At 36.3% G+C, this 26,752-nt stretch overlaps 1 protein-coding gene across 1 annotated transcript in view; it reads right to left on the minus strand.

Annotated features, from left to right (window-relative positions):
* DNER (delta/notch like EGF repeat containing) overlaps window positions 1-26,752 on the minus strand; it is a 136,508-nt gene that overhangs the window by 16,136 nt on the left and 93,620 nt on the right. Inside the window, exons 6-9 of the mRNA XM_074590885.1 lie at window positions 26,517-26,670; window positions 21,352-21,465; window positions 11,245-11,469; window positions 2,060-2,182 (exon numbers count right to left, since the gene is read on the minus strand). Of these exons, the coding sequence (XP_074446986.1) occupies window positions 2,060-2,182; window positions 11,245-11,469; window positions 21,352-21,465; window positions 26,517-26,670 (616 nt within the window). The remainder of the gene's footprint in view (window positions 1-2,059; window positions 2,183-11,244; window positions 11,470-21,351; window positions 21,466-26,516; window positions 26,671-26,752) is intronic.

Below are 26,752 nucleotides of genomic sequence, written 5' to 3' on the forward strand. Positions count from 1 at the left end.
CTTCCATGTGATAACACAAATTACAAGCACCTTTTTCACTTTTTAATGTGGTACATGTTTCTAAATTCTTACTGTCCTGAAAACTGTAAAGATGCACAGTCAACAGAAGCATAAACTCATATTGTTTATTATGTATAAAAACTGCAACACAGCTTTGGCATCAGGAAAATGTTTCTAGTCACAAGGCAGTGAATGACAGTGAAGGAATTATGTTGCTTGTGGAGATTACAGCACATACAGCGATGGAGGACTAGAAGAGGTTAGACAAATTCATGTGACAAGTGGACGTGCAGCTGCCTTTCCAACCTCTCTTATGAATACCAGTTGTGTTGCACTGGAATTGGACAGTCTGTGAATTTGAAGAGTATGAGCCATATTTGAAGAGGATGAACTATACAGAGGCAAAATTAGTGAGAAAATAGAGTCTTTAGAGAAAAGAATATGAGAGAAAAATCAATACAAAAAAAGGAAGAAATTTGACACATAATATATCAGATGTATGTATACAAGCAAATTTATTTAATGAGCGATCAATTAAAAGAAATTAACTTAGTTCTCTAGTGTTCAACACTGCAGTTATGTACAGCAATGCAAGCTTACGAGTTATATGAAAACAATCATCTCAAGTTAATATTGATACTTTTAAAAATATATTAAAGCAATTTATTTTAAATGTGTATATATTTTATATAGATACATATATATACACACACAGAGACACACACGTACTCACCTGCTACAGACCTGCTGAAATAATTTGATCAGTCTGACAGTAGCAAAAAGGCAGAGCACTCTAGTCTGAGCATCTGAATACTGAATATTTTAAGCATTGAATACTTTAAGTACTGGAATGAAGAAAGCTCAGTCATCAGCAAAAACTGCTTACAGGACCAGGTCCCTGCTTTCATTTAAAGCAAAATGTGCTGCACTCTCCGTGCCTTCAGCTGCTTGCACAGGTCGGATGAGAACAGAACATGAAGTCATAACATTATGCTTAAGTGCTCTTTAAACTGCCACCAAAAGCTGAGGGTCATTTCCTCACTAAGCCTCTAAAATGATGAATTCTGTATCTATTGTCAAAGAGCAGTGCAATCACCAGCATGAAATACATATTTAGCCTCAAGCAGATGTTAAGTGAGTGTTACTTATCAACGCAGATAAGGACTGATATGCTTAATGAGAAAATGCTGGGGTAATATTCCTTAAAACATAGTCATTCTATGCAAAATAGATATAGTTTTTAATACTAATAACATAAAAAATTACATTCAAAAATGTTCTCACAGCGTGATTCAAAACAACACACCAAAAAAGTATCATTTTAGTTCTCCACAGAGGGACATGTGGCAGACAGCTGATATGTGCTACTCTGTGTAAAGCTAAAAGCTACTGCAAGATAAAAGATTTTGTATAGCAAAACACATACTTTTCTACTCCATTTTATAAATTACTTAATAAATGCCAAAGACCCATTCCATTCAAACATATCTAGGAATAGCTGCAGTTAACATGGGAAAGCAGTCACAGACCTACTACTGTCTCCGGGCTTTATGGTCTTCTAAATGAACAATCAACATAAAACTTTCATTTTTACTCCTTTGTGCTAATTTGTTTTAAATACTAATCTTTTATTACTATGTTTTTACCTCAATTCACTATAGAAAATAAATTAAAAAAGAATTTGGAAAGCCCTCCATGTAATGGCTCCTGACAATAACCGATAAAAAATTTTATTTAACAGTTACATTATCTTTTAAAAACTCATCACTTTCTAACATATCTCAAAGACAGCAGAAAAAAAGTACACCTAAGAAGAAGAGAGAGAATCCATTTTTACCCAGACAAGGACATGCATTCCTCACAGACCAGCTAAACCTGAACTACTCATTTGAATAAAAATTATGGGATCTGGACCTACACTGAAGTTTGTTTCCATTAATTTTAGATGGGGAATTTATTTCTGCTCAATGGAGGATATTGTATATCTCTGTTTGTAACAGCGACGACCATAACAAATACATACAGCAATTAAAAAACCAAGAGGCAAACGCCATCCTACCTTCATACTCCGCCAGGCACGCACACTCATAGCCGTTGACGAGGTCTCTGCAGGTGGCTCCATTCTGGCAGGGTGCAGAAAGGCATTCGTTATATTCCTCTTCGCAGTAAAGGCCGTGGTAACCTAAATCACACAAAGAGGAAATAAAATGAGCTATGAAACACATGCCAGTAAAAATTAACAGTTAAGCAACTAGAGACTGCGGGCGGATGTTTGCTAATTGAAATATACTGTGCAGACAGCAAGGCCGTAAACACGGAGGCTGGTGACCAAGCCCACTAGGAACAATGCGAATAACCCCACTCTGACTGTAGCAAGGAATAAACTAATACGGATGTATCTCCTAGCTTCCTTGGATCCGCGCATCAAAGACACCTTTCGTCTAAGCGGTGATAATCGTGTAACAGCGGTTAGAATGACAATGTATTTTAACTTTAATGCTGTACAATGTCAAAACACTGTAGAAGTATTAAGATACTTAATTTTTACAGTGTTCCCAAGAAGTAGGCAAGTATTATGGTCTGATTATACAGACAAAGAAAGCACAGAAAAGTTATGAGACGTACTAATGGCCACCAAGTCATTTGTGTCATGAGGAAAGAAATAAGGAGTCAATCCACTTGAAATTGCATTTTTCTCATTATTTAGTGTGTCATATGATCATCAGTCTTAACAGCAGTTGAAATTACTTTCTAGATATAGTGTATCAGGTCAAAGTAGTACCTACTTGTTGTAAGTAACAGCACAAATTAGTATAGCGTAGCAGCAGAAATAAACTAGCTGTAATGCTAAAATATGTTTGCCTGATTATATTGGTTACTTGGTATTAAATATGAAGAATCATAAGACTGGTCATTTTGAAGACTATTATATTTGATGTCGACGTTTATTTAATTCTTCTCCAATAGACCCAGGTTATATTTTTGTTAATAGAAAGCTTCCTCTCTTGTTTCTTTTTACTTTTTCTTTCCCTTTCTTTCCTTTTTTCTTTTTCTTTTTTCTTTCTTAAGATAGGGGCTTTGCAACTCCAGAAAGAATGTCTAAATTTATAGGCAATTAATTCATCAACAAGAAAAAAAAAGAAAATAGATCGTTCGTAATGCTTAGTAAGTACAAATGATGCGTGTTTTCCCCCAAATTCTCACAGAACCATAGAAAATAGGAGAAATGGCACCTCCAGGCACCATTCCAATCCCTCCTCCCCTTCCCTCTAATGGATAACTCAAAATAAAACTGTATGAAGATACAACAGATGTTAGTACTACACAAGATGTCTATGCAATAATACCCATTTGATTTTGCAAAAAACTGCCTTTTCATAGTGAATAGTTAGTTGGACTAGTAGCTTATTAAGAAACATTTCAGAACTACTTTCTCCAAAGCTGTCAGCCAGGAAATACAGACTTAATTATGCTAAATATTATGGGTTTTCTTATTAGCCTATGATGAATTTTATCTAGCTTATCATGTAGGGAAATTTCTTTATGTAGTGACATCTGTAGCCAACATACAAACCATCAAAATCAGAACTTAAAAAAAAAAAAATGCATGGGAATTCCCTGTGTTGAACAGAGATGTATTTAGATATTTTGAGGAAAAAAAAAAAAAAATGTTTTCCACGTGTTACACACTTCTCACCTTTCAAAGGGAGAAAAGGGAAATTTGCAACGGTATAGTTGCCTGGTTTCCAAAATCAACGTGAACTATCGCATCACCTCCTTAGGATTAAGAGAGCCCACGCTGCCAGATGCTGCACACGCTGAGGGAAAGATATTTTCTCTCTCCACGAGAGGGCAGCTCTCGCCCACACACCATTTCACCCTCATCGTCCTCACCCCGGTGCCCGCGGCTTCCTCCTGCTGTAACGGCTGCGGTGGAGAAGGTTCTGCCGTGGGAGCAGGCACCCGAGGGAGAGGCGTGTTTCTTCTCATGGAGCTAAGAGGCACCACATCATTCTTAACAAGCGTTTCCCTTTGTATTACTACTTTTGAATTATACTGATATATAAACCATTTATTATACTGAATTCATACATATATCCTCAAAAAGACCACATAAATAATGTTTATATTTTCACCAAAGAATTTAGTTGGAAACAGGAGAATTCTTTGTAGATAACTTCAGAATAACAGACTCTAGGATGGTTGCTTCCTCTCTTTCTAGTAACATTATGATTTGTGGCATAACATTTCTGTGGACATATTCAGAAAGAAAGAAACAATACCTACATTGACAACACTTTTCCAGCTGCTCTGTCCTGAACAGGGGAAAAAAGCACATTGGGCCTTGCAGCTTCAAAAAGGGCAACTAATATTATTAAACCTTTTTTTTCCAGGTCACTAGAAATTGGATATGCCTTCAACAACAGCACCTTCACGAACTCAAGCAGAACTTGCCAATGATGGTCCTGTTCTGATGTGCTCTCTTCAGAGACTGGGGAATGGAAAGGGAACCTAAAAAACCCTAAAAAAGATGTCCCTGTGTTACCTCTTCTCCCTCTACATGACTGTCCTTCTGCTACTGGTCTTTACAAAGACAGGGACAGATGTGTTGCCACTCTCCTCTGGATTCCTAAGTCTGTCTTTCTCAAGCAACACGGAGGCTGCCTTGAAGAGGCCAGGGTATTTGCCAGGTGCTCACTGGCATGGTCTTCAGGTAGCTACATGCCAAGGTGCGCTCTCTTTGCATATGGCTATGTTAAAAACTGCAAAGGGAGAAAATATGAAAGGGAACACAATCTGTGTCACGCAGGCTGATGAGGAGCAGCCATCAGTTTATGTCAAAGACTTTGAGAGCAGCTGACAGAGCAAAAGATACGGCAGTGCTTGTCAATGTCTTGAGAATATCTGCAATATCAGGTTAACAAACGAGAGAGGGAGAAGCTTACTATTCCCTTTATAAATCAATAAAGAACGACGTTGAAAGCTTTTGAGGCTTTCTGAGGCACTAGGTCCTCAACAGTGATTCCCTGGGCTTATCCACACTTAACATTTCAGCAAATTGAGGCAGCAGGACAAAAATCACAACTTTATGGAAAGGCATAATGGGATAAAATACAATGCAAGAGAGCTCTATTTTGCAGGGAACAGCGTCAGATCATATATGGCTGCTCACTAACACAGTTGCATGTTATATAGTCAAGAAATAAATGTGTTCAGTTAAAGTCTACGCTTATATAGCAATTAAATAAGAGAGAGAAGAGCTGCTCCAGATGGCAGGATGGTAGGAAGGCATGCTTACCAGCCATGGCCAGATTGCATGGAGGACTGTCTTAACGTAGAAGTGGAAACAAGATGAGGAAACAGAGGCAATAAAGGGCTCACAGACAGTCTGGAAGTGGAATTAACCTAAAGTCGTTTCTGCCAGAGCTTGCATTTCCTACCCCAGTTCCAAAATGTGAGAAGGAAAAGACAGAGAAAAGAAAAATTGCTATTGCTACAGACAAATGTTACACTTGCCTCTGCAAAGGCACTGAGGTAAACCTACGCTCCTATAGCCATCTATTAAGCTTCATGAGCAAAAAATCAAGCACAGCAGAAACATACTCCACAGTACTACTTCTGAAGTTGACTCCACTCTTCATACCCTGTGGAATTTTTTTCTGACGCAGGTCTTTTTCTTTTTCTCCACAATGTTCTATATGTGCTGTCATATGTATTTATAAAGTAGAGGGCAGGTGTTAATGTCCGTAACATGTGCTTTGCAGTTTTAAACTCCATACCCCTATGCCTTTAAGAAAGCCAAATGCAAAAGTTTGCTGCCATATAAAGTTATTCAATTTCTAGATAGATTGCTTTGCTTTGCTCCAGACAAAATTAAAAAGAATACATTAAATATTTGCATTTGAAATTGATAACAGTAGCCCTATTAAAATAATGAAGCATAAAGAGAGGAAAATGTTTAAAAGAAGGAAGAAACTGCTTTGGGATTCATGGACTAAATAAACATTCTATGAACAGACACAATGGGATCGCAGTGGTTTTATGAACCAGGCTCTAGATGAGAAATCCAAAAAATGAGCACAAGAATTTTTATCAAGATTAGTTCTTTAACATGGGGTAAGCATAAAACACAACACAAACTGCATCTTATGTCCAAACACTGGGTATTTCTTTGTTATCTGTAAAGGGCCAGGTGATAAGTATTAATAATTTGGGTGTGTAAGCATATAGCTAAACATTTAAAGTTTCAGGTGCGACTGAAAAATCACACACATAATACAAAGCAGTTATCGTTGCATAGGCTTTGGAATTCCACAGAATCCTCTCTGCAAACATTTGATAAAGAAGTACTTTCAACTTAGAAATAACTTACACATTTTCTCACTCCATTCTGGAAATGAGAATATTCAAAAGTATTAGACTGCTTTCCACGTCAACATATACAAATTAGCTTTTCTAGTTAAGATACTAGATGATGTAGGTTATCCATAGCAATGCTCACAATGAAAGCCAAAACACACACACACACACACAAAAAAACCTAGTAGCAAATGCATGGTTTTGTGTGTTCCCCAAATTGTGCAGATATGCAAGTATAATAACTATCATGTATCATTCTTCAAATCTGTACACTGGCCAAAAAAGCATGGAAACCAAACTGCCTACCAAGCAAAGAGACTTTCATAGACCTTGGGCTAATTGGAACTATTCAAAATTCCTCTCTTGTTTAATTTTTGAGGCAGAAGTAACACGGATGAAAATCCAGGTGAGACTATGCCTGCTAGTAGAAACAGTGTGTAAAGGAAGGATGACATTTAGGTCACACATGTAAGCAAAACTCTGCAGCACTTTACATCCCTCTGACAAATACCTCAATAAAAAGAACATGACATCCTAGAACTGAATAAAAAGAATAATTGGCAGGTTCTAACATTTTTTAAAACAGTATGTTTCAGATATACCGTATAACCATATAGAAGAGAGTTCTAAAGTGTCATTTAATAAACTTACCATTAATATATCTAAAAAAAAATTTGTATATGAATTCAGGGACATGTCTGAAAGTGAAAGACTCCTGTACAGAGAAGTCAGTAGTCTAGGAGCTGGCACACTGATGCTGAGAGCCTGCAAGCCAGAAAGCCTCAGGGTGAAGTGGCAGAAATTGTTTCTTTCCTACTAATATATGGTAATATCTTTATGTATTTCATCATGTTTATTATTAGTCCTTGATAATGTTACTAAACTGCATGCAAATTTTATTCATCCACTTTACAAGTAATCGTAACAGAGACTGTCAAAGTCATTGGAGGCAAAATTGTAAATAGAATCCAGTAAGTAGAATGAGAGACATAACTCATCCACTCTATCAAACTGCTTTGTGATGAAGGTACAAAAAATGGGTTAGGCGATGCTCTATAGTCACTACTTTAGGGGTTTTTTTAGGAATTGGAAAAAAGGAATTCCCAAGTTTAATTGCTCATCTGCCTTATATGCAATAATTACTCAAACCACTGGTAGAGTGTTTATTATGACGCCTTTTAAATGCTGATCTACGAAGAAGTTGACTCCCATTTATCCACTATGCCTTTAGCTCATGAGGAAAATCCAGTTGGTCCAAATCCTGCTACTAAGATTGAAAAAATTAAAAAATTAAAAATTAAAACCCCCATAATGGTACATTCATAACAATGTACACAGGATCAGTATTCTTAAAAAAAAGCTCTTCATCAACCTCTGTTTTTTCAGTCAACCGTGGTTTCAGTCATATATTAAAAACCACTTACAGGTCAAAACATATTGATACATCTTGATCACTTTCCTTGTTGCCCGTCATTAGGCAGCCCCTCATCTCAATAGCTTCTCCATCCACTGTCGAGAATTTTCTTGACCATGCCCTAAGTGCTTGTACCATTCAATGGCTGGAAAAACAGCAGTTTTGTCTTATGAATCTGAACAAGTTAACAAAACACTTGCTAGCCAATCGAGGAATAGGTTGATGCTGCCAAGTTACCATCATATTCCTACATGCAGAGTGCTTTTTCTCCTGTCTTTCCAGATTTTCTTTTAACTTCAGACCTTTGTTTCCTGTTCACTCCCTCTGCCATTTACTCCTTCTGAGGGCTGGGTGAGGAGAATAATATCCAAAATGAAGGGTAAATATTAAACTATTAAATTCTCAGTTCTAAAAATGAATTTAGGAAAACAGCACCTGGCAATTTCAACTACCTGCAATCAAAAAGATATTTTGCTAGACATGGAACTAATTATCAACTGATATGAATTCTAGTCTGTGCTCTCGATAAGACAGGATATGCTAGCTCTATTTAAATATGATTAGGCCTGTTGCTCTTCATCTTAATACCCAATCCTTTTCTCTAAGGATTCCTCTATTATGCAAATGAACAGCAAAGCAATTAAACACTTCAAAAAGGAAGACTGAAAATTTGTAATAAAAGAATTATCATCTTCACCTCCTGAAACATATAAAACAAACCACATGTTAGGAAACACTCTTCTGCATTACATAATGCCATTCTTCTGCTCAGCTGAAAACTGCCCACACCATTCATAGAAACATCTCAGTGGGAAACATTTGAGGTCCCTTAAACATCTGGACCTATCTTGCCACAAAAAAATACCTACCCTCTGCTTTCTGAAAAGTTGCAAGCAGAAAAATTGAGGATGCTTCCTGAAAAACTGCCCATAAAATGGAAGCTGCCTTTTTTTTGTTGTTGTTGTGGTTGGGTTTTTTACATGTAAGTTGATACATCTCAATGGTTAAAGCTCTTTCATGAGATTCTTATAATCCTATATGTATAAATTCACATCTGCTGGACAATAAATGAATTATGAGATAACACTACTCTGGTATTGCCTGCATTTTACTTTCAAATTTTTCTCCTTTATAAAGAGGTATGTAATTTAATTATAAATCTGTCAAATCTAAAGTATAAATTTCCACTAGCTTCTGTTTATTTGTGAGTACCACTCCAAAAAAAACCAACTTCTAATGGTCTTTTCCTTGTCTCTAAATAGAAATTCTGACACCTTCTAAAAATGCTGCATTAGTAGATTTCATTAAAAACTCCCCATATCCACAAATAAAACTAATCCTTTTTGGTGGAGAAACAACTCAACATAAAATGCACAGAAGGTTAGTGTTTTCTATACCAGTTAAATTCAGACCTATCAGAATCAATGTAAGAAAACTAGATAGTCCAGAAAAGTTAGGACTGCTCGCTGAACTGAGTTCCAAAAATCACCTTTTTTCAACAGGCTTTATAAAATTTTATCAAAACAGGCTTCGCTGTCATATCATATCATGTCATATCATATCACATCAGGATAATTTTATTATATAAGCACAAACTTTGTAACTGCACTAAGTACTATACAGCCGGTTGTCTAACGTATAACAAAAAGCGTCTTCATTCCAAAAATCAAAACACACTGCACAAAGAACATTTCAACAAAACTGTGAAACAACACAACCGTGTTATGGCCTCCCTCTCAGGATAGCATACATCCCTGAGAATCTTGCTACACAACGTAACGCCTTAGGCTGAAACCTTTTCTTCCTACGTTTATTGATTTAATGAGTAATGGCTTATTTTCAAAAATCAGTCCCACTATTCCTACAAAGTGATGAATGCTTTCATCCTTAAGCGGTTTCAAACTTTTCTCTCAACATCTGGAATTTCCTTGAAGATCAGATGCATCAGTTACTGAAAGCAACACTTTGAAGCGTGCACTCAATATCCCATCCAAGACAAAGACATTAGCTGGTAATTCTTTTGTCTTCAGGGATGTCTCTTCAGATGAAATACCAGTTTTATGGGCTACAGAATCTTAGATAAAATCTCAGTCTTCAAGTAAAATCAGAGAGTTCTCTGCGTTTCACCTTGCTCTAAAGCCATAAGAAGCAGAAGCAGCAAGCAGTGACATCTTTCTTCCTCAAAATGCCAATAATATATGGAAGTCAAATTAAACAGTTATTTTACTTTCTTTTTTGTCCTGAGATTCACTATCCTAATCTGAAGTGTTCTAGGAACAGATTGTGGGCTTCTTTTTTGGGAAGAAAAGGAGAAACTTTTTGGAAGAAAATGAAGATGACTTCTTTCTACGCACGGGCCAAAAAGAAAGCATCTGGATGTGGCACGTACTGACATTCAGACTCACCACCTACAGGAGTGCTTGGCTACTTTGTGACTGACAGGTTACCTCCACATCCTGCTAAGTGAGAAGGAAGGAAAACGAACAGGATAATTGCAACTGGTTTCCCACAGGGAAGGCAAACAGCAGAGAGAAGGTATTCCTCTGAAAGGAGCTTCGGAGAACAACATGCATGTCACAGGGTTATGTATATGTGGAGCTACTATCTATCCAATATCACTCCTTAGCTTATCCCTTGTACACTAGGGATGTATTTTCCCCTTAACTTCTGCAGCTTTATAGAAACAGACTTTCAAAAAAAAGGTGCCAAAATTATTCAAATGAAAACAAAGATTATTGGTTTTCACTCTGTAAGTGCTTAAGCAGTAGTGGATGTGCAGCACGCAATATCATTCATTCTATTATTTCACCTATTAATTATCATTGCTAAAATGTATAAAGGGAGCTATAAGCACCCCAATATTCCGTTACATCAGTACAATGAAGCAAAATATCTAGAGCTAATCCAAATGCAACCCAGACACCATGCGCTGTTAGGCTCTATTATCAAACAGTTACCAGCTGAGTCTACTAGCTATGCTCACCTAAGCACTGGCACTGGAACTTCTTAAAAGAGATAATTTATGTCAATTTGTATGGCCGAACTAAACCCTTTGGGGTAAACAATTGTTTCTTTTCCATCTCTACCTTTGCTCAGTTACCTGGTTTGTTCCCACTCCTTCCCAAATGATCAGCGTCCCATTTTCCATCCTTGCTACCAAATTCTGCAATTTCAATGACACTGATACCTCACCTTAAAAAAGATTTATCCTGCAGACTACGGTTTTATAATACAACGGTAGATATCAACCAAGCCATATGGATCTCAGTGGGTATTTTCAGTGCTCACTCTGCAATTTTTGATTTTACAAATGTGATGTGTAGATTCCTATTATTATTCTAAACAGATAGAACATCTGCTCAATGTGTTTTACATACTGAAAAGAAAGAAAGAAAATAATTTTAAACTATATACTGGAATCTACATATAAAAATATTAGAGGATTTACAAAACATGTAACTGGTACAAACCAGGTTTACAGAGGCATTTGTAGCTGGTTCCAACACTGCGACAAATGCCATGTGCACAAGGATTCAGAGCGCAGAAGTCAATCAGCTGAGCACATGTAGGTCCTGTAAATCCAGGACTACAACTGCAGGAGAAGGCAAGTCTATCTGCATAACAGGTTCCATTGTTCTGGCAGGGAGATGACGCACAAGGGTCTATTTTGTCTTCACAAGCAGTTCCTAAAAACCCTAAAAGAAATAAATGGTTTTCATAAGTAAACATTCTGGTATACGTACAATTTCAATAACTAAAGCAAGTTAAAAGTAAGCCATTGACACATCTATACTTCGCTTTTTTTTCTTCTATGAAAATTACAAAAAATACAGACTTTCTATATATACTAAACTCTAATTATACCCGTTAACATGGTATGATACAAGATGTTTCAGGCAGAATCGTACTACCATATGACTAAGGCAGTGAAGTGCAAAAATATTGAATCTGACAGTGCTTATCCACTTTACAAAGTGTATCTGGCTAGAAAGACATTTTATAAAGATCAGGAACAGACTAGCCTGGAAAAAAAAGCAGTCAAAACTGACCTTTTTTTCATTTTTCTTAATGCGTTTGTCATTCTTAACAACCTTTAAAGCAGCAACACATGAGTTCACTTAAGCTTCAATAATTTAAAATATTACCTTTTACAAGAACATACTTATTATTAGCAGGAGAGAGAATGATTTATCGAAGCAACACCATGTAAAAATTAGACATAAAGAAAAGGATATCCTTGCAAGGGAGTTGTTTTGATCAGATGTAGAAAACAATAACATTTGAACAAATCGCAGTATCCTAACTATAGTTTTTATCACATACATATACATCACATATATAGCAACGTGAAGCATGGTTATTGGACCTGAAAGCAGGTCAGAAAAGAATATTCATATTCTAGCACCCCTCCAAATAGAAGAGAAAACCATCCTTTCCATTCAACTCTAACACTTTCTGATGAGTGTTTGGTCTGTTCCTACAGACCACCACTGTTCAGGCTCAAATTCCCTGGAATATCTTGTATTATGGAGCAGCTCTTAAAATTACAATACACTAATCACTGGGAATGAGAAATTGGGAGCAAATCAGGCCAGCCTCTACTCAAGACCCACCAAGCCAGCTTTACCAATCTACTCTAACAGAAAGTGTAAACCACTGCAGTTGTACCAGTCTGAAAGACAAAGACCCGAACACATTGCCACTGCCACCCAGGAGATGGTAACAACATTTCAAAGAAAATAAGTAAATGCATGAAAAACTATTCTAGGATTTGAAAAATATTTATTCAGAAAGACAGAAAAACTAATTTAAAAAAAACCAAACAAACCCACAAAACACAAAACGTGCCTGACGATGAGAGAAAGGATCAAGATGGAGGAGATATCTCTGTTATATGAGAGCCTGCCTTGTTATATGAGCCTGCCAACAGCTCAGAGCATGAAAACAATGACAGGTGACGCTTTGGATTAACACTCAATATTGAAATCTTATCCCTGATGGAATGAAGCAGATTTTTGGCCTTACATCTATAGTTTTTATATCTATAAAGTCTTGCTGCTGGATTAAAAGCAGTTGATGTATTAGAACTGAACCCCTATATTGTATATAGCTTACGATGAATACCAAAAGTGAGACCAAATACCGCATTCAATACATACTTTACAGCATCTCATTATCATTTACTGACTCAGTAAATATTTTCATTCTAAACAATGTCATTCCACATTTCAAGCAAGGTACAATTCATCAGGAAATAGTTTTTGGTGAATTTTGACAGATGTGTTACTTTCATAGAATCACAGAATCTTCATGGTTGGAAAGGACCTTTGAGATCATCGAGTCCAACCATACACACACAAAAAAAAACCCCTACAATCTCTGCCACTAGACCATGCCCTGAAGTGCCAAATCTACACGTTCCTTAAATACCTCTAGGGATGGTGATTTCAGGGCATTTTGACTTTCTTTCATTTCTAATTATTCATGATTCGCATTCAGGTGAGTTTAAACTTTGTTTAATTGTAGTTCTAGCACTGGAATCATGGTTAGCAATTCAGGAGTTTGCATTTCTGAAAACAAGCGCATAAAAAATAGACAAACTTGTATTTTAAAGCATAACAAAAACCCCCCAAACAGTTACTAAAAGGTTTAAATTCTATAGTTTGCTCTTAATAATTAGGTTTATTGAAAACTTGGGCCAGAAAGATCTAGGGAACTGAGCTCAACTTGACTGAGCTCCAAGACCTGAAGAGTGAGTGAGGGCTGAGATGATCAGCCTAAAGATGTTAAAGTTTCCAGCACGCACACTCCCAGCCCCCACCCCCACCCCCCCCCCAAAAAAAAATGAGACCAGCAATTAACTTTAAATATCCTGAGGGCTTCCTCAAGGAGACAAACTCCATCTTTTATAGATCCACAAAATCTCAGTGAACTGCATCAGAAAGAGAGGGAAATGGATATTAAACAAAGACGAGTAACCCACACAAAATGTACAACAGGGATCTACTCAGAGAATTAACAAAACTTAGATTATTGTAACTAAAAAGAAGATGGAAATGTCCCAGCTGCCCTGTGAGTTCCAGACCAAATTAGGATATTCTTGGGCACTGTTGGCAGCAGGATTTTAGGAGCATCCTCAGAATATCAGGTCCTGGACAAATGACTTAAAAAGCCATGTTTCCCTCATATGTTCATAAATCTTATGCCAGAGCTATGGAATAAGGAGAAAAAAAAATAATCTTATTTTAAAAAAAAGTAATAAATAAAAGAAACAACCTACAGATTGAACTTTTAACAGTTTATTCATAAGTAACTCAGTGATAGACCAGGAAGAAAAGGTCTGGTAGGGCACAGGCAGAGAACAAGCAAGAGCCTTCTGCCCTCTCCATTTTGCTGTCCTATGGCTCAGATTGCTTCAGGGGCTTTATTGGGACCACCTGCACACCAGTGTTGAAGAAGGAGAGCTTAAAAACAAATATTGTGCAATCCTATATTAGAGGTCCCCCCTGTAGGTGATAACTGCGTAACCACAAGAAACTGAAAAGAACGAAAAACCTAAAATCAAGAATCTAATTCCAGCAACGGTTTGCTGACAAATTAAAAAAGCCTGTACTAGTATCAAAATCCTGGACAGATTTAAAAGAATCTGCAATGACTTTTAACTATTACCAAGAGGAGATCAGCCAATGAGTCCAGTGAAATCTCTACACTAACTCTGAAACAGGATTGAAAAGGATCAAGGAGATCTGAGGTCACACAATGACACTAATGCTGCTTCACTACAACCTTTGCAATAATCTTCCCTACAAAGAGAAGCTTACTGGCAGATGGCTAATGTTTCAAGTGACAAAGCACTTCAAGAACATATGCAGGTTTAAAATACACTAAAACATGTTGCCCTTGTGCTATCTTTGACTGCACTGTGAAATGCGTTTTGTTGACTCTGGAAGTTTAAGTTTTACATATGAGTTAAATGACTGAAAATACTCAAAGCAGCAGTAGTTGCATATCTGAATTGAAGATAAATTATTTTGGTCATTTTTGGTGTAATAAGGACATGACTGAAATGTAAAGACTACCGGTGATTTGAAAGATCTGAATGCAAAATTTAACAAAGGGATAATGCAGAAGGTAAAGGGAAAAGGCGATATTAGAAAAGACTTATACTGCTAAAAAACACAAAACAATATTAGTGCTTACATGAATTAGACCATTTGACTAGTTGTCAAGAAGAATAAAATTATTAAGTCAGGTCATATTCTTCATATTGCTACAGTCCTCGAGGGCAATGATAGAAACCAGATCAGAAAATGTTTTCAGAGATAGAAAAGCTCTGGATAAAAGCCAGATTTCTCATCCTACTGGGGTTTTAATTATTTGGCTATTGAAAGCAAGAGAGCCATGTACAAATCAAGGAAGTTAAACATTTTCTGAAGATACTGTACAACTGCTTTTTATACAGCCTGCGGAACAATCAATTTGCCTGAATGTTGTGTTAGACCTAATTCCAAGAATTACACTAATGTGAAAAATTAAGCCTGTGAATTGCTAGGGCTGGGGATTAAAAAACCTTTAGATTTGAAATACGGGGATAAATACTAAAAGAAATATGGGAAATTTATTATTTTCCCTAGAAAACTGTTTTATGAGGAAATAGATGTCTGCTGGATTTTCACTGGAATTCTGTAAAGAGGAAAAAAGATACTCATCATAACAAAACAAGAAATCATTAAAATGTAATTGTAAGATTTTGATTTAAATTCACCCTAGCTAAATTTTAACAGATAAAGAAGAACAGAGGGTAAACCCGTTATGGCATTAAGGAGAAGTCTATTAAAGATAGGAGGAATTTGAGAAGATGCCAGGTAAAAACATTCGATGAGCAGAAAGTACCATAAACTAAACAGCCATAAAATTTTTTAATTAACAACAAAATGTTCTTCAGGTAAATTAAACTCTCTTATGGCAATATGTAGGATTCTGCATTCACTAATCACCAGTATCCTTGGGAAAACTTCCATATGCAACAGCTGTGTGACCTAGTTTCCTGGAATCAAGATAATAAATAGGTTTATTGTACATAAACCTAAAGGAGTTAGAATCAAATCTGCAAGATATAATACAGAAAAAGGCTTCTATGTGAACAATGAAGCCCAGAAAAAGTGAAGACCTTGAAACTTAAACTATTCTTAATCTAGGCAAATAACTTCTGTTCTCCCAGTCAATTAAAATTCATGGTGACAATGTGCATTTTCTAGCTGCTGTTGCAAATCAACACATATGAATCACAACGTACCATCATCTATAGCCGTCGAACTTTACGTTTCTAAATCACAGAAACTACAATAAAAGCATTCATAAACTTGCTGCCTTCCAGTATTTCCAGAAATACCTGCAGGTATTTCAGGACACTGTTGGTCAACATGCAGCCTAGCTGTAGTTACCTCAGCTAGTCAAATCAAATTGCCAATAATAAAATAAAATGAGTCCTGAAATGTGAATTTCAAGTAATCTAGATGTTAAACTCCTAATCATAACATTGTTTTATCTCTATCTCCTTCAACAGGTTGGCTATGAAATCCATTATTGCTGAGGAGTACTTTTCAAAAAATCTATTAATCTGAATTAAAAGATTTCTGCCACTTCTGTCAGAGCAGGTGACCTCAGCACATAGAAAGAAGCAAAGTCCCAAGAATCCAAGCCTGTTTCATGTTGTTAGCCAGCTGAATGCTTGCTATTTTTATCAAAGATTAATGTCTTCCTATAACACTGAATGCGGTTCATCTGTGCACATCATCAGGACATTAATATTGCATGTAACAGAACTTCAGAAACATCTTGCAATAGAAGTTTATTTCTTTGTTATAACAACTGATCTGCACTTTGCTCACTATTATCTGGTTTTGTTCAAAAATATTTTCCATTACCAATTTATTCTACTAGTATCTTATGATACTATTAAAAAAATTAGCAAAGGCTCTCCAAATGTTTAAAATATGTAAAATGTGTATGTGTACAAGTATATATAAGTCTTTCATTCTACCAACTTTACAAAAGGAACAGATTAGTGAAACTTGCATTTCCTCATCACACAATCAGACCATTTACATCCTCTTTTTTTTTTTTTACTTTTAACAAAGATTTCAATGAATGTCATAGCTATGTAAGCAAGGATAAGTGGTTTCTCCATCATTAAAACGTTTACTGTAATTACATTTGCTTATTCCATCCAGCTATTTATATTATCTTTATATTGAATTCCACTTCAGGGCGCTTTGAGAATGTACATAATTTCTCAGTGATTTAAAGAAAATGAAGTAACCGAATTTATAAAATGAAGAGCAGTACCTCAAATAAAATGAATTGATATTACTGGCAATACAGTACTGTTATACATTACCAAGTGAAAGAAAATCAGAGGAGAGAGTAATATGGATATTTATGGAATCATTCTATATATGGAAATACATTTCAAATATCCATGTTCAGGTTGATAAATATTTACTATGTGTAGGGGTTTAGAATGTCTGGAAATTTCTTTGCATGATAATTTGATGGTAATATTTGCTAAATACATGTTTATTATCATGAAATTTCAAAGATGATGATCAAAGATCCTTACCCCATTGTAAGTAAGTACATAACAAACGTCCGCTTCACAATAACAGAAAGTCAAAATTTTGAACAAATTCTTCCGTCCTAAGTATATCTTAAGCTTCTTCATTATAAATTTGAGTATAAAATCCAATTTTCTCTTTAATACAATTTGACTCAACAACTTCAGATAGCAGTTTATTTTCTGACATATTTTGGACATTAAAATCTACAGAAAATTAAATCTGCAAGCATGAAGAAATTTTCTTTATATTAGGACTCTTAAGACAGTAAAATTGTCCAGAGAATAATCATGAAATGCTCACATCCAATTTAGGCTGCTTTTTCAGTGCCTCAGATCTCACCTTCTGTAAGTTATCACATGCTTCTTCATGAACTGCCGATCTCATTTCTAAAAGAAATGCACAATCTCGATGCCATTCCTCATTGTTTCCATCTCATTCCTTATTCTACCATCTTTTTCTTTTCCCTTTGTGATGCTTTCCATCTTCTCTTATCCTTTTCTGGCTAACCACATTATATCTCCAGTATTTTAGGTTTCACGCATATATAAGCTCCTTGGCTACCTTTCCCCCACTGTGCTGAATTAGCACTACAAAAAGAAAGGCCTCTTCTCAACAAGCAATTACTATCAAGCACAGCAGGAGAATAGCAGCAGAGCAAGAGACCTCGCTTAAATTAGAAGCCTGTCATGGGGTTTTGGTAGAGGTTTTTTTTAAATGGAAAATTTGAGGACATGCTAAAAATAGCAAATCTGCAAGTGACTGCATCTGCAATTTTCAATTAACTATTCTTTGTTGCATTTACAAAAATAACCAAATCTCTTCAAAACCCAAAAAAACCCCTCTCAAAATATGCCTCTATGAGAGGATACCACCTCAAAAGAAGAAAGCAGAATCATGGGAGAGGCAGTCATTAGTAAATTTAGACAACATATTTTGTTATATATAACAAATATATTTTGTTAAATCAACCCTTTCTTTCCCTCCACAAAATATCTGAATTCCTGAGCTCGTTGGCATAGTAGATCTTCCAGAAGAAGATGGAAAAGCCCTTATTACCTAAAACGCCCATTAGGCTACTCCAGAGCACTAGCACTGGCCCCTGCAGACAGACTGTGTCACTTCTGCACCAACTCACTCCCCTCCTTATGGTGAGGAAGGGGAGTGGGAAGCACAGCTACGTAACTTCATGGGAAGCATCTGCTCTCTGAAACAATGGTAATTATTAGGGAGCCAGGGAGAACCTTTGGGCTGCTGTTGAGTTACCACAGGCTCACTCAAGAAGAGCAACCATGCACATGAGATAACATTTGCTCCTGCAAACCTAAAAACGATTTTGTCATATCCAAGTGACTGAGAATCAGATACGGCGCATACACCACTATTCTTTCGAGGGGAAATAACCCTGGGAAGTCCACATAGTGATTTCTGAAACTTGCTATTCCCTCCAAAGGTGTTTTTTTTTACTTTGGAAATAATACAGACCAATGTACAAAAACTGATTCTAACAAGAGTTTTAAGTGTATTTCAGTAAAATTATTTCTTGTGCTGCCCCAGTGCTTTTTGAAAACACTCATAATGTGAGCATACTAGTGGTACAAATAAGCAATAAGAGTAACGGCCCTTCCCCCGGTTCTCTCTTCGCTCTACAACATGGCTGCTCTTGGAAACAAGTGATACTGGGAGACTAGAACTGGTAACTCTGCACATAAATTTTCCCCCACAAAAAACCCAAAAAGCATGTTTGCCTATCAACAAAGTCTCTGAGTACTTAGCAGCTTCTTGAAGTTGCTAAATATTATTTTTTCTTTCCTCTGGAAGGGTCAAAAAACATTTCTTTAAGGAAAAGCCAGAAACCTCAAGACCCCAAGCAGAAAAGGAGCACAGGTTTGTAACACATAATAAGAACAGAAGTGCCAACAAACAAAAATATCAGAATACTAAGAAAATGGTACCAACGTGCCCTGAAGGAAAAAGAGCAAAGCGTGCAGCCTAAATACTAAGATGGTAGAACGACAGTGCCAAAATAAGCCTACTTAAAGCACAGCACGCAACAGAAACAACTGGAAACTTCTCAAACACAAATATGGATCAGTGGCAAAGAAAGGCGCAGAAGACAAATATCCAAGAAACAAAGCAGGCAACAAGACCGCAGGACAAGTGACACAACACAGAGATAGCCAAACGTGAGTAAAACTGAGAAAAGAGAAGTGCAAGTGAGTTGCTTGTTCTGCAGCAGAAAAGCTGCTGTGAGTAAGAATGCCACACGTCAAGCAGTGGCACATCAAACAACCGCTCAGTCACTCCCTTTGGAGAAAACATCTCTGGAGGGAGATGAAGGGAAGGTTTTCCTCTCCCGTGCTCCAGATCTCTCTCACAGCACAGGGACCGGTGCGGGGCCCTTGGCACAGCCAGGTGGTGCTCCTGCGAGAGCAGCATGGCTGCCTGCGGCAGTGCCAGGCCCACGGAGCTGGCAGCCGGCCCGCTCCATTCACAGGCTAATTGCCGCTGGCAGGAGCTCCCTGGGCAGGAGAGCAGCCATAACCCTGCACCGCAACCGAGGCATAAATGCCTTTCAGCAGGGCACTGACGAGCTATGCTACAGGCACTGTATCCCAGCCGCAGCACCACAGCACACCCGCAGCGGGGGACCTCAACCCACCAGTAACCCTGTCCCGTGGCCAGCGTCTCCAATGGCAGTAGGAGAGAAGTTGAGAAATGGTCAGCATATTGATTAATAGGTCATCAGGCGCAAGCAATTAAGGTATGCCACACACAAATGCAGCAGTTCTAAAACAACAAAAAATCCCAGTAGCTATTTTTCCAAGCATTAATTATTGCAAAGATCATTTCCTGCCAAGCATCCTTAAAGATACTTGAACAGACTTCCTAAGAAAAATGCAAGTAAATTCTTGACCAAGTCTAACATGTAATAATTTTCTCTCTGAATTTTGCTACTAGTTATAAGGCAAACAATTTTCAAAGTTCTTCCAAATGCAAGATCTGCATTGCTGTCAAAATGTCAGTGTCTGTATTTCAACACAGCTGCTAAGTGGGTCACTCATTACAGCATAACACTCTAGAAAAGCAAGGAACCAGTCTAAAGAAATCACAAATAATTTTCATTATTAAGCAAGTGTGTGTTACCAGAACACTTATCAAAGACTTGTACCTTAAAGTGAGCATAAGGTCCTGACAGAATAAAAACAACATCCACAGATAAAGTAAGAACAGAAATATAATTAGTTCAAGGTTCTAATCTTTATTAAAAATAACTAAGAGAAGGTTTCATAATTGAGAGCTTTCCTTCCTGATAATTTTTTTATGAGCAATTTAGGCATCTGCCATTTCTGTCAGTTACGAAAACGTACATTTTAGCATCATAGTGTCCTCATTTCACAAAGTTGCATTTACGGTGTGTACCAGTGAGAATCACTGAAAAGCTTTCATGCAGAGAAAGAAATAAGTCCAAATAGAAAGGGGAATGAATTAAAACTTTGGGGGACTGAAATCATTCCTTCAGTTTTGAATTATCGCTCTTACACACATTTTAGCCAACTGACCCATATGCAGAAATAAGCAAATACTACAAGGGAGGCATCTTTTCTCACACATTTACTGGCTGGACAACACAAAAATCAGAGCACACCCTAAGGCTCCTCAGATCCACCTTTCCTACAGTGCTGGAGCTTGATTTCTACTGAAGAGGTGTCAGAGAATGAGCGAACATTTCTGTGCCACGTATGCACTGAAACACTAAGCTCCTACCATACTCTATATACTATTGCTAATTATACAAAGATTTCTCATGGTGGGGGTGTTCTGCTTGCAATTATGGCCTAAGGTACAATTTTTAAAATATTTAAGAATATATATATAAATATAACTGCAAATTTAGACTAAGTGCACCCCACAAAACACCAATTTGTATGAGGTATTAGAGAGGGCTTTGCTGTTTACCTTCTGGGCACTGACAACTGAATCCATTGACGTTGGACAAGCAGGTACCTCCATTCTGGCATGGCTTCTGGATGCAATGATCAATCTCTGACTGGCACAACTCTCCAGTGTAACCTACAAAACAACACACAACGTTCAGAAAATATAGCGAAAATTATGTTTTATCACTAAATGTATTACTAGGTGATTCAAACAATACCATTAGTTTTCTTGAATAAAATTAACCAAATAGAATAGAACCTAGAAATAGAATCCAGGGCAGCCTTCTAATTTCTTATAAAATGAGATTTTTAATTAGAATTTATGCTTCACTAGAGAAATATAAATAAGTAGTGGAAATCTAGAGATTATATCAATTGTATTTTACCAGCAGCAATATTCTGACAAAACTAGTATAATGGAGGTTAGTTCTGGGTTCTCATATAACCAAAATAGAAGTCATTTTTGACGGGTTTTCAAACGCATCTTGAATCTCAAGTCAATAATCTCTAGCAAGACTTTAAACAAGACTTGACATTATGAATTATTTGTGCATATGCTGAATGACTGTCATTTGCTCCTACTTCTGGGATTCAAAAAGAGTGTTTATTTTAAGTGGGAGCTGTGAAGAACTGCTCAGCACAGTTGCAAACTCTTCCAAATAAGCTCCTCTGAGTTCACAAGCTACAGATTGTGTGTACTGTACTATTTGACCATCAGTTTGCTGTGTTCCATATGTCTGATGTCTTATAACACATCCCCAAAAAATGAACAAACTTACAAAATACAATCTAAATGATTAAATACTCCAAACTTAAATTCCTTAACAAATACCACACATTCCCCTTTCTAATTTTTATTTATCTCCAAGAAACTATCTTGGATGAACGACTGAAGATACAACTACACACAGAGATGTTTTCTTTTTTAAATGGAGCCCTACATAAAATTGCAAATATCTTCCATAACAAGCATGTTTAACACAATGGCTGGTGTTAAAGACCAGTAAGCTATGACTAGGTGACACTGTTTATATGCTGCTGTGAACAGGTATCTGAGACAAAGACCCCAAGGTGAGATAGAGGACATGCCTGGACTAGGATTTTGCTTATGCAGTGGAGAAAATGGAAAAAGAAAAGAATATTCTTATTTTGATTAAATAATACATTTTAATGCAATCAAAATTAAGATTTAGAAGTCTTTTGGGCGAGCTAATACTTAAACCTGTTCAAATCTATTGATGTCACCATAAAATAGCTCTCAGCATAGATTGTTATATTTGGAGTTGCTGGAGCACTGCTGTAGAAAAGGATGTACAAGACTCTCCTCTCTGTGTACCTTACTGCTTTTATGTGCTGTATTGTGATCCCATTTTCTGCAAAGCAAAACCTGAGAAAAGAAACTTTGTTGTATGTTGTATCCAGATTAATGCCCATAAAGCACCTAAACTGAGGAAAAATAATGAGGTGGAAAACCAGAGCTGTGCTCTCATGACGTGGCTCCTCCGGACCGGATCGAGACACTCGGAGGAACATCAGCCTCATTCTGGATAGCTAGTGATTTTCTATAATTCTAATTCAAATGCACACAAAATTCACTAAAACAGCAATGAAGTATTATAGAAGACTACATCAACTGATTTCTTTCATATATAGGCTTCATATTTTTTCAAGTTCTCACGTTCAGCTTATTATTTTTATGAATCATAACACAGTATTGAATATGCTTAACTCGTTTAAGCATTTTTCCATCTTCAAACTGTTACCAAGTTTGTGAAAGCTAAAAATTACCCTGGAATTCAACATTTATCCAAAAGAACCTTGGCAGAAGAAAGGCAGAAATGATTGTGCTGCTCTGATGCTTGCTACAAGAGTCTGACTTCCTCCAATTGTCATTATTGCTTGCGGAAAAAAGAGATGGTACTTTATGTCAGCTTTACAAAAATGAATGTCCCATCTTATTATTATCTATAGGGCATGTTTTGTCCATCTGAAAGAGAATATGATTCTGGAGTTTCAAAGCAAATATGTCACAAGTGCTACAATTGCTAAGCAATCACCACAGGGGAGCGAGGGAAGCAGTTTTTGTGGTGAGATACACTTTAGGAATCATTATACCTGTTCATTTTTTGCTGATGCTTATCTTTATAACATTTCCTTCTATCAAGATTTGGCAAACATGATCCTATTCACATAGAAATGTTTCTGAAAATGGCATATGGAGACATCTATGATAACTAAACTCTTATTTACCATTTTCTTTAATATTTTTCCATATGAAAGGTATATTTTTTAAAAATTCACAATTATATGAAAACAGCTAGTTTTCCTGTCTATTTTTTGTTGTCTGGGCACAAATTTGGGGGAAAAAAGTTGCGATAGAAGCACAAGCCACTGAAATTAACGATGATCAAGCCACCTGAATAACAATAGACATTTACTATTAAAAAAATTAAGAAAAATTATTTTAAAATACTTAAAAGATAAACCTAAACATAGTGTGTGAAGGCCATGGAGCACAACCTTGCAAGTTCCAGAATCTAATAAATGAAGTTAACTGTATTTGGCTTACTGAGGATTTTCAGACTTAATTACACTGTCATTCGAAGGGAAGACTTCACATATGGAAACCAAATATTTCATTCCATCTATTGTTAGCTTTGTTTTATACCATGAGAAGTAGGAGGAGTTATGTAGAAGGAAATATTTAGAATTTTGACATCATTTTTTTCCCCAATAGGAGCTAAGAATTGTCCTAGAGACACAGAGAAGAAACAATTATGAAAATAACAAGGCATAAGCTATATTTTTGAGAAAGAGTTTTTTAATGGAAAGGCTAAAATCCAAAGTTAAAAGACAGTAAAAACATCAATAGAAACATATTTTATTTCCAAAATACGTAAGAGAAATAAATTTTCTTCAAGAAATTTTCATAATCTTAGCCATTGATTCCTGTCAACTCATGGTGTCCATTTTTCTCCAATCGTGTTAACACTTTATGAAGTGAGCAACTGAAATGCCTGTCCCTAATAGTGACTACATTTCTAACTCATAAGGAAGTTTTAAAAATATGGTGAGGCCAGATTTTAGAAAAATACATAAGGACTTGATGCAGACATCTAGGATTATAATACCAAAAAAACCCCAACAACCAGGAATTTATATCATTACAGAAATAAGATAAAATTTGCTTTACTAAGGGACATATAGAAGTATAGAAGTATATATAGAAGTATAGAATTTGAAAAAAGAAAATAAGCCCAATAGTACTTGATGTAGAACAATTTCCAAGATAGCTATCTCAATAAAAGCAAACAATACAAACGCAACAAACAAAAATACTTTTTCTTTTCTAATTGGAAACTCCTTGTCAAAATCCAGAAGAATCACCAATCAACCGTATTCAACACGACAGTAATGGTAGGAATTGGTCAAACATTTGAAGTTTGTTCCACTCTGATCTTTCTCTTCTCATATATAAATCATTATTCAACTGTATTTACATATCTTGTTAAAGTGACAGTTGATCCCTTGGCAAATTTATGAAATAGAATAGAGTACACCTGCATAATAAATTCACAGTTTATTTTCAGGGCAGTATAAATCCAGGTCATTATGTAAAAATACAAATATAAATCCCTTTCTTGATGCACATACGCTATAGTGACTTTGAGCAAAGAAAGAAAAAGTGGAAGTCCTAGGGGCAGAGAAGGTATAATTAAAAGGAAACGCCCTGGCCTTTGGAGAGAATGAAGGGGCCTTAATAATTTGCCATTGCTGATTTATTTTCTGAACTGCAAAGACCACAAAACAGTTCAGAGGACAGTACATGACAGCCCCATTAAAGCATCACTTGCATCCGCCCGCTTCTGGCTCAGTCATTTTTCAGGCCAGTGCAGCTAAAAGTTTCTCTAACCTCTGCTGACATGTGTTAGGGTAAAGAATAAGAACATTCCCATCTTTAAGCGAATATCAGAACACCCACTCCGTGATCCTGCTTTGGAGCAGAATAAAGGAAGTATTGCTACATTTACCTTTTATATATATTTAATGCACACAAATACCCACCCAGCATTGAAGCCAGTCAATAACCATTTAGACACAACCACTAGAAACCTGAAAAAAATCATTAATTTCTCCATCTGCTTTTTATGATGTAGCTTTTATATTCTGCAGATCTTAGGGCCTATTCTGGAACCATCTTCGGATTTTGGTGGCTTTTTCTGCCCCGCCCTTCCCCCCACACACACTTTTTTTCTTGTTCAGGTAAGTCCCCTTTCTCTCTAATATCAGCTGACCAGTATTACAGAAATGAAAGTGTACAGTAAAATGTTTGTAGGAAGGAAAATAAACTACTAAACTATCTGCTATTAATCCTAATGTTAGCCAACTTTTATTTTTAAATAATTTTAGAAAATATATATTGAAGTAACTGTTCTATTATGATAATTGAGTTTGGTTTTGAGATTTAAAGTTCAGATAACAAAGTTTTCTATAATAGCCATTTAAGTAAGGTTTTTTTCTGTCAGCATGTATCTTTAATTTACCCTCCAGCATATGATCATTGTATTTAGTTTAATTTTAATTTCAATTTATATTTCTATATTCATTTGATCAAATTTTTGAAGCAAATGTTCTTAAAATCACTTCAGAGAACTCAGACACTTATTAATCAAGCCCACAAATTACTCAGTTTAGTTTATTAATTTTTAAGAGTTTTCAAAATTTACGCTCATTTGAGGAAAAAATCCAACCACTGCATAGTGTGGAGAGAATTTTCTTCCAATTGATTGGTGCAACTGAAGAAAAGAGTTTACTAGTTATAATGAAAGCATGTTTAGTAAAAGGTTAGTTATAATGTATACATAAAATCTATATTGAAAAGAAAAAAAAAAAAACGATCAAGAAAAAGCTGATGTAAACTAGGTTTCCATCATCTCTTCTTAGTAGGTGAAGTTCTATTAGTTATGAATAATTCACTCATTATGTTATGTCTCAGATGTGCGCTTTCAATGGCATTGTTCACAGATGAAGAATCTTCCACAGCCTTTTAAAAACTACCCTTATGTGGTTGTTGTATTTTCTTCCTTTCCTAGTACCTGAAGTTGCACAGTTCACTGCTCTGCAAAAGATATGCCCGAATGTTAAAACAAAAATGCATTATTCAAAGCGGAATACAAAACCTACCGGGCGGGCAGCTGCAGGTGAAGTTGTTCCCGTCGTGTTTCTGTGCTACGTCGGTGCAGGTTGCGTTGTTCTGACAGGGCTGGCTCTGACAGGCGTCAAATTCTTCACACAGGGAACCCTGATAAGCATCCTCGCAGTCACAGAAAAAAGTTGCCTAAAAGCAACCAGGAAATGTACTTCACAATGAATCTTCAAAGATTATGCTTTCATCGAATACTCTACTGAACAAAGATATT

The sequence above is a fragment of the Larus michahellis genome, chromosome 6 (assembly GCF_964199755.1).
Source record: "Larus michahellis chromosome 6, bLarMic1.1, whole genome shotgun sequence".
Classification (NCBI taxonomy): Eukaryota; Metazoa; Chordata; class Aves; order Charadriiformes; family Laridae; genus Larus; species Larus michahellis.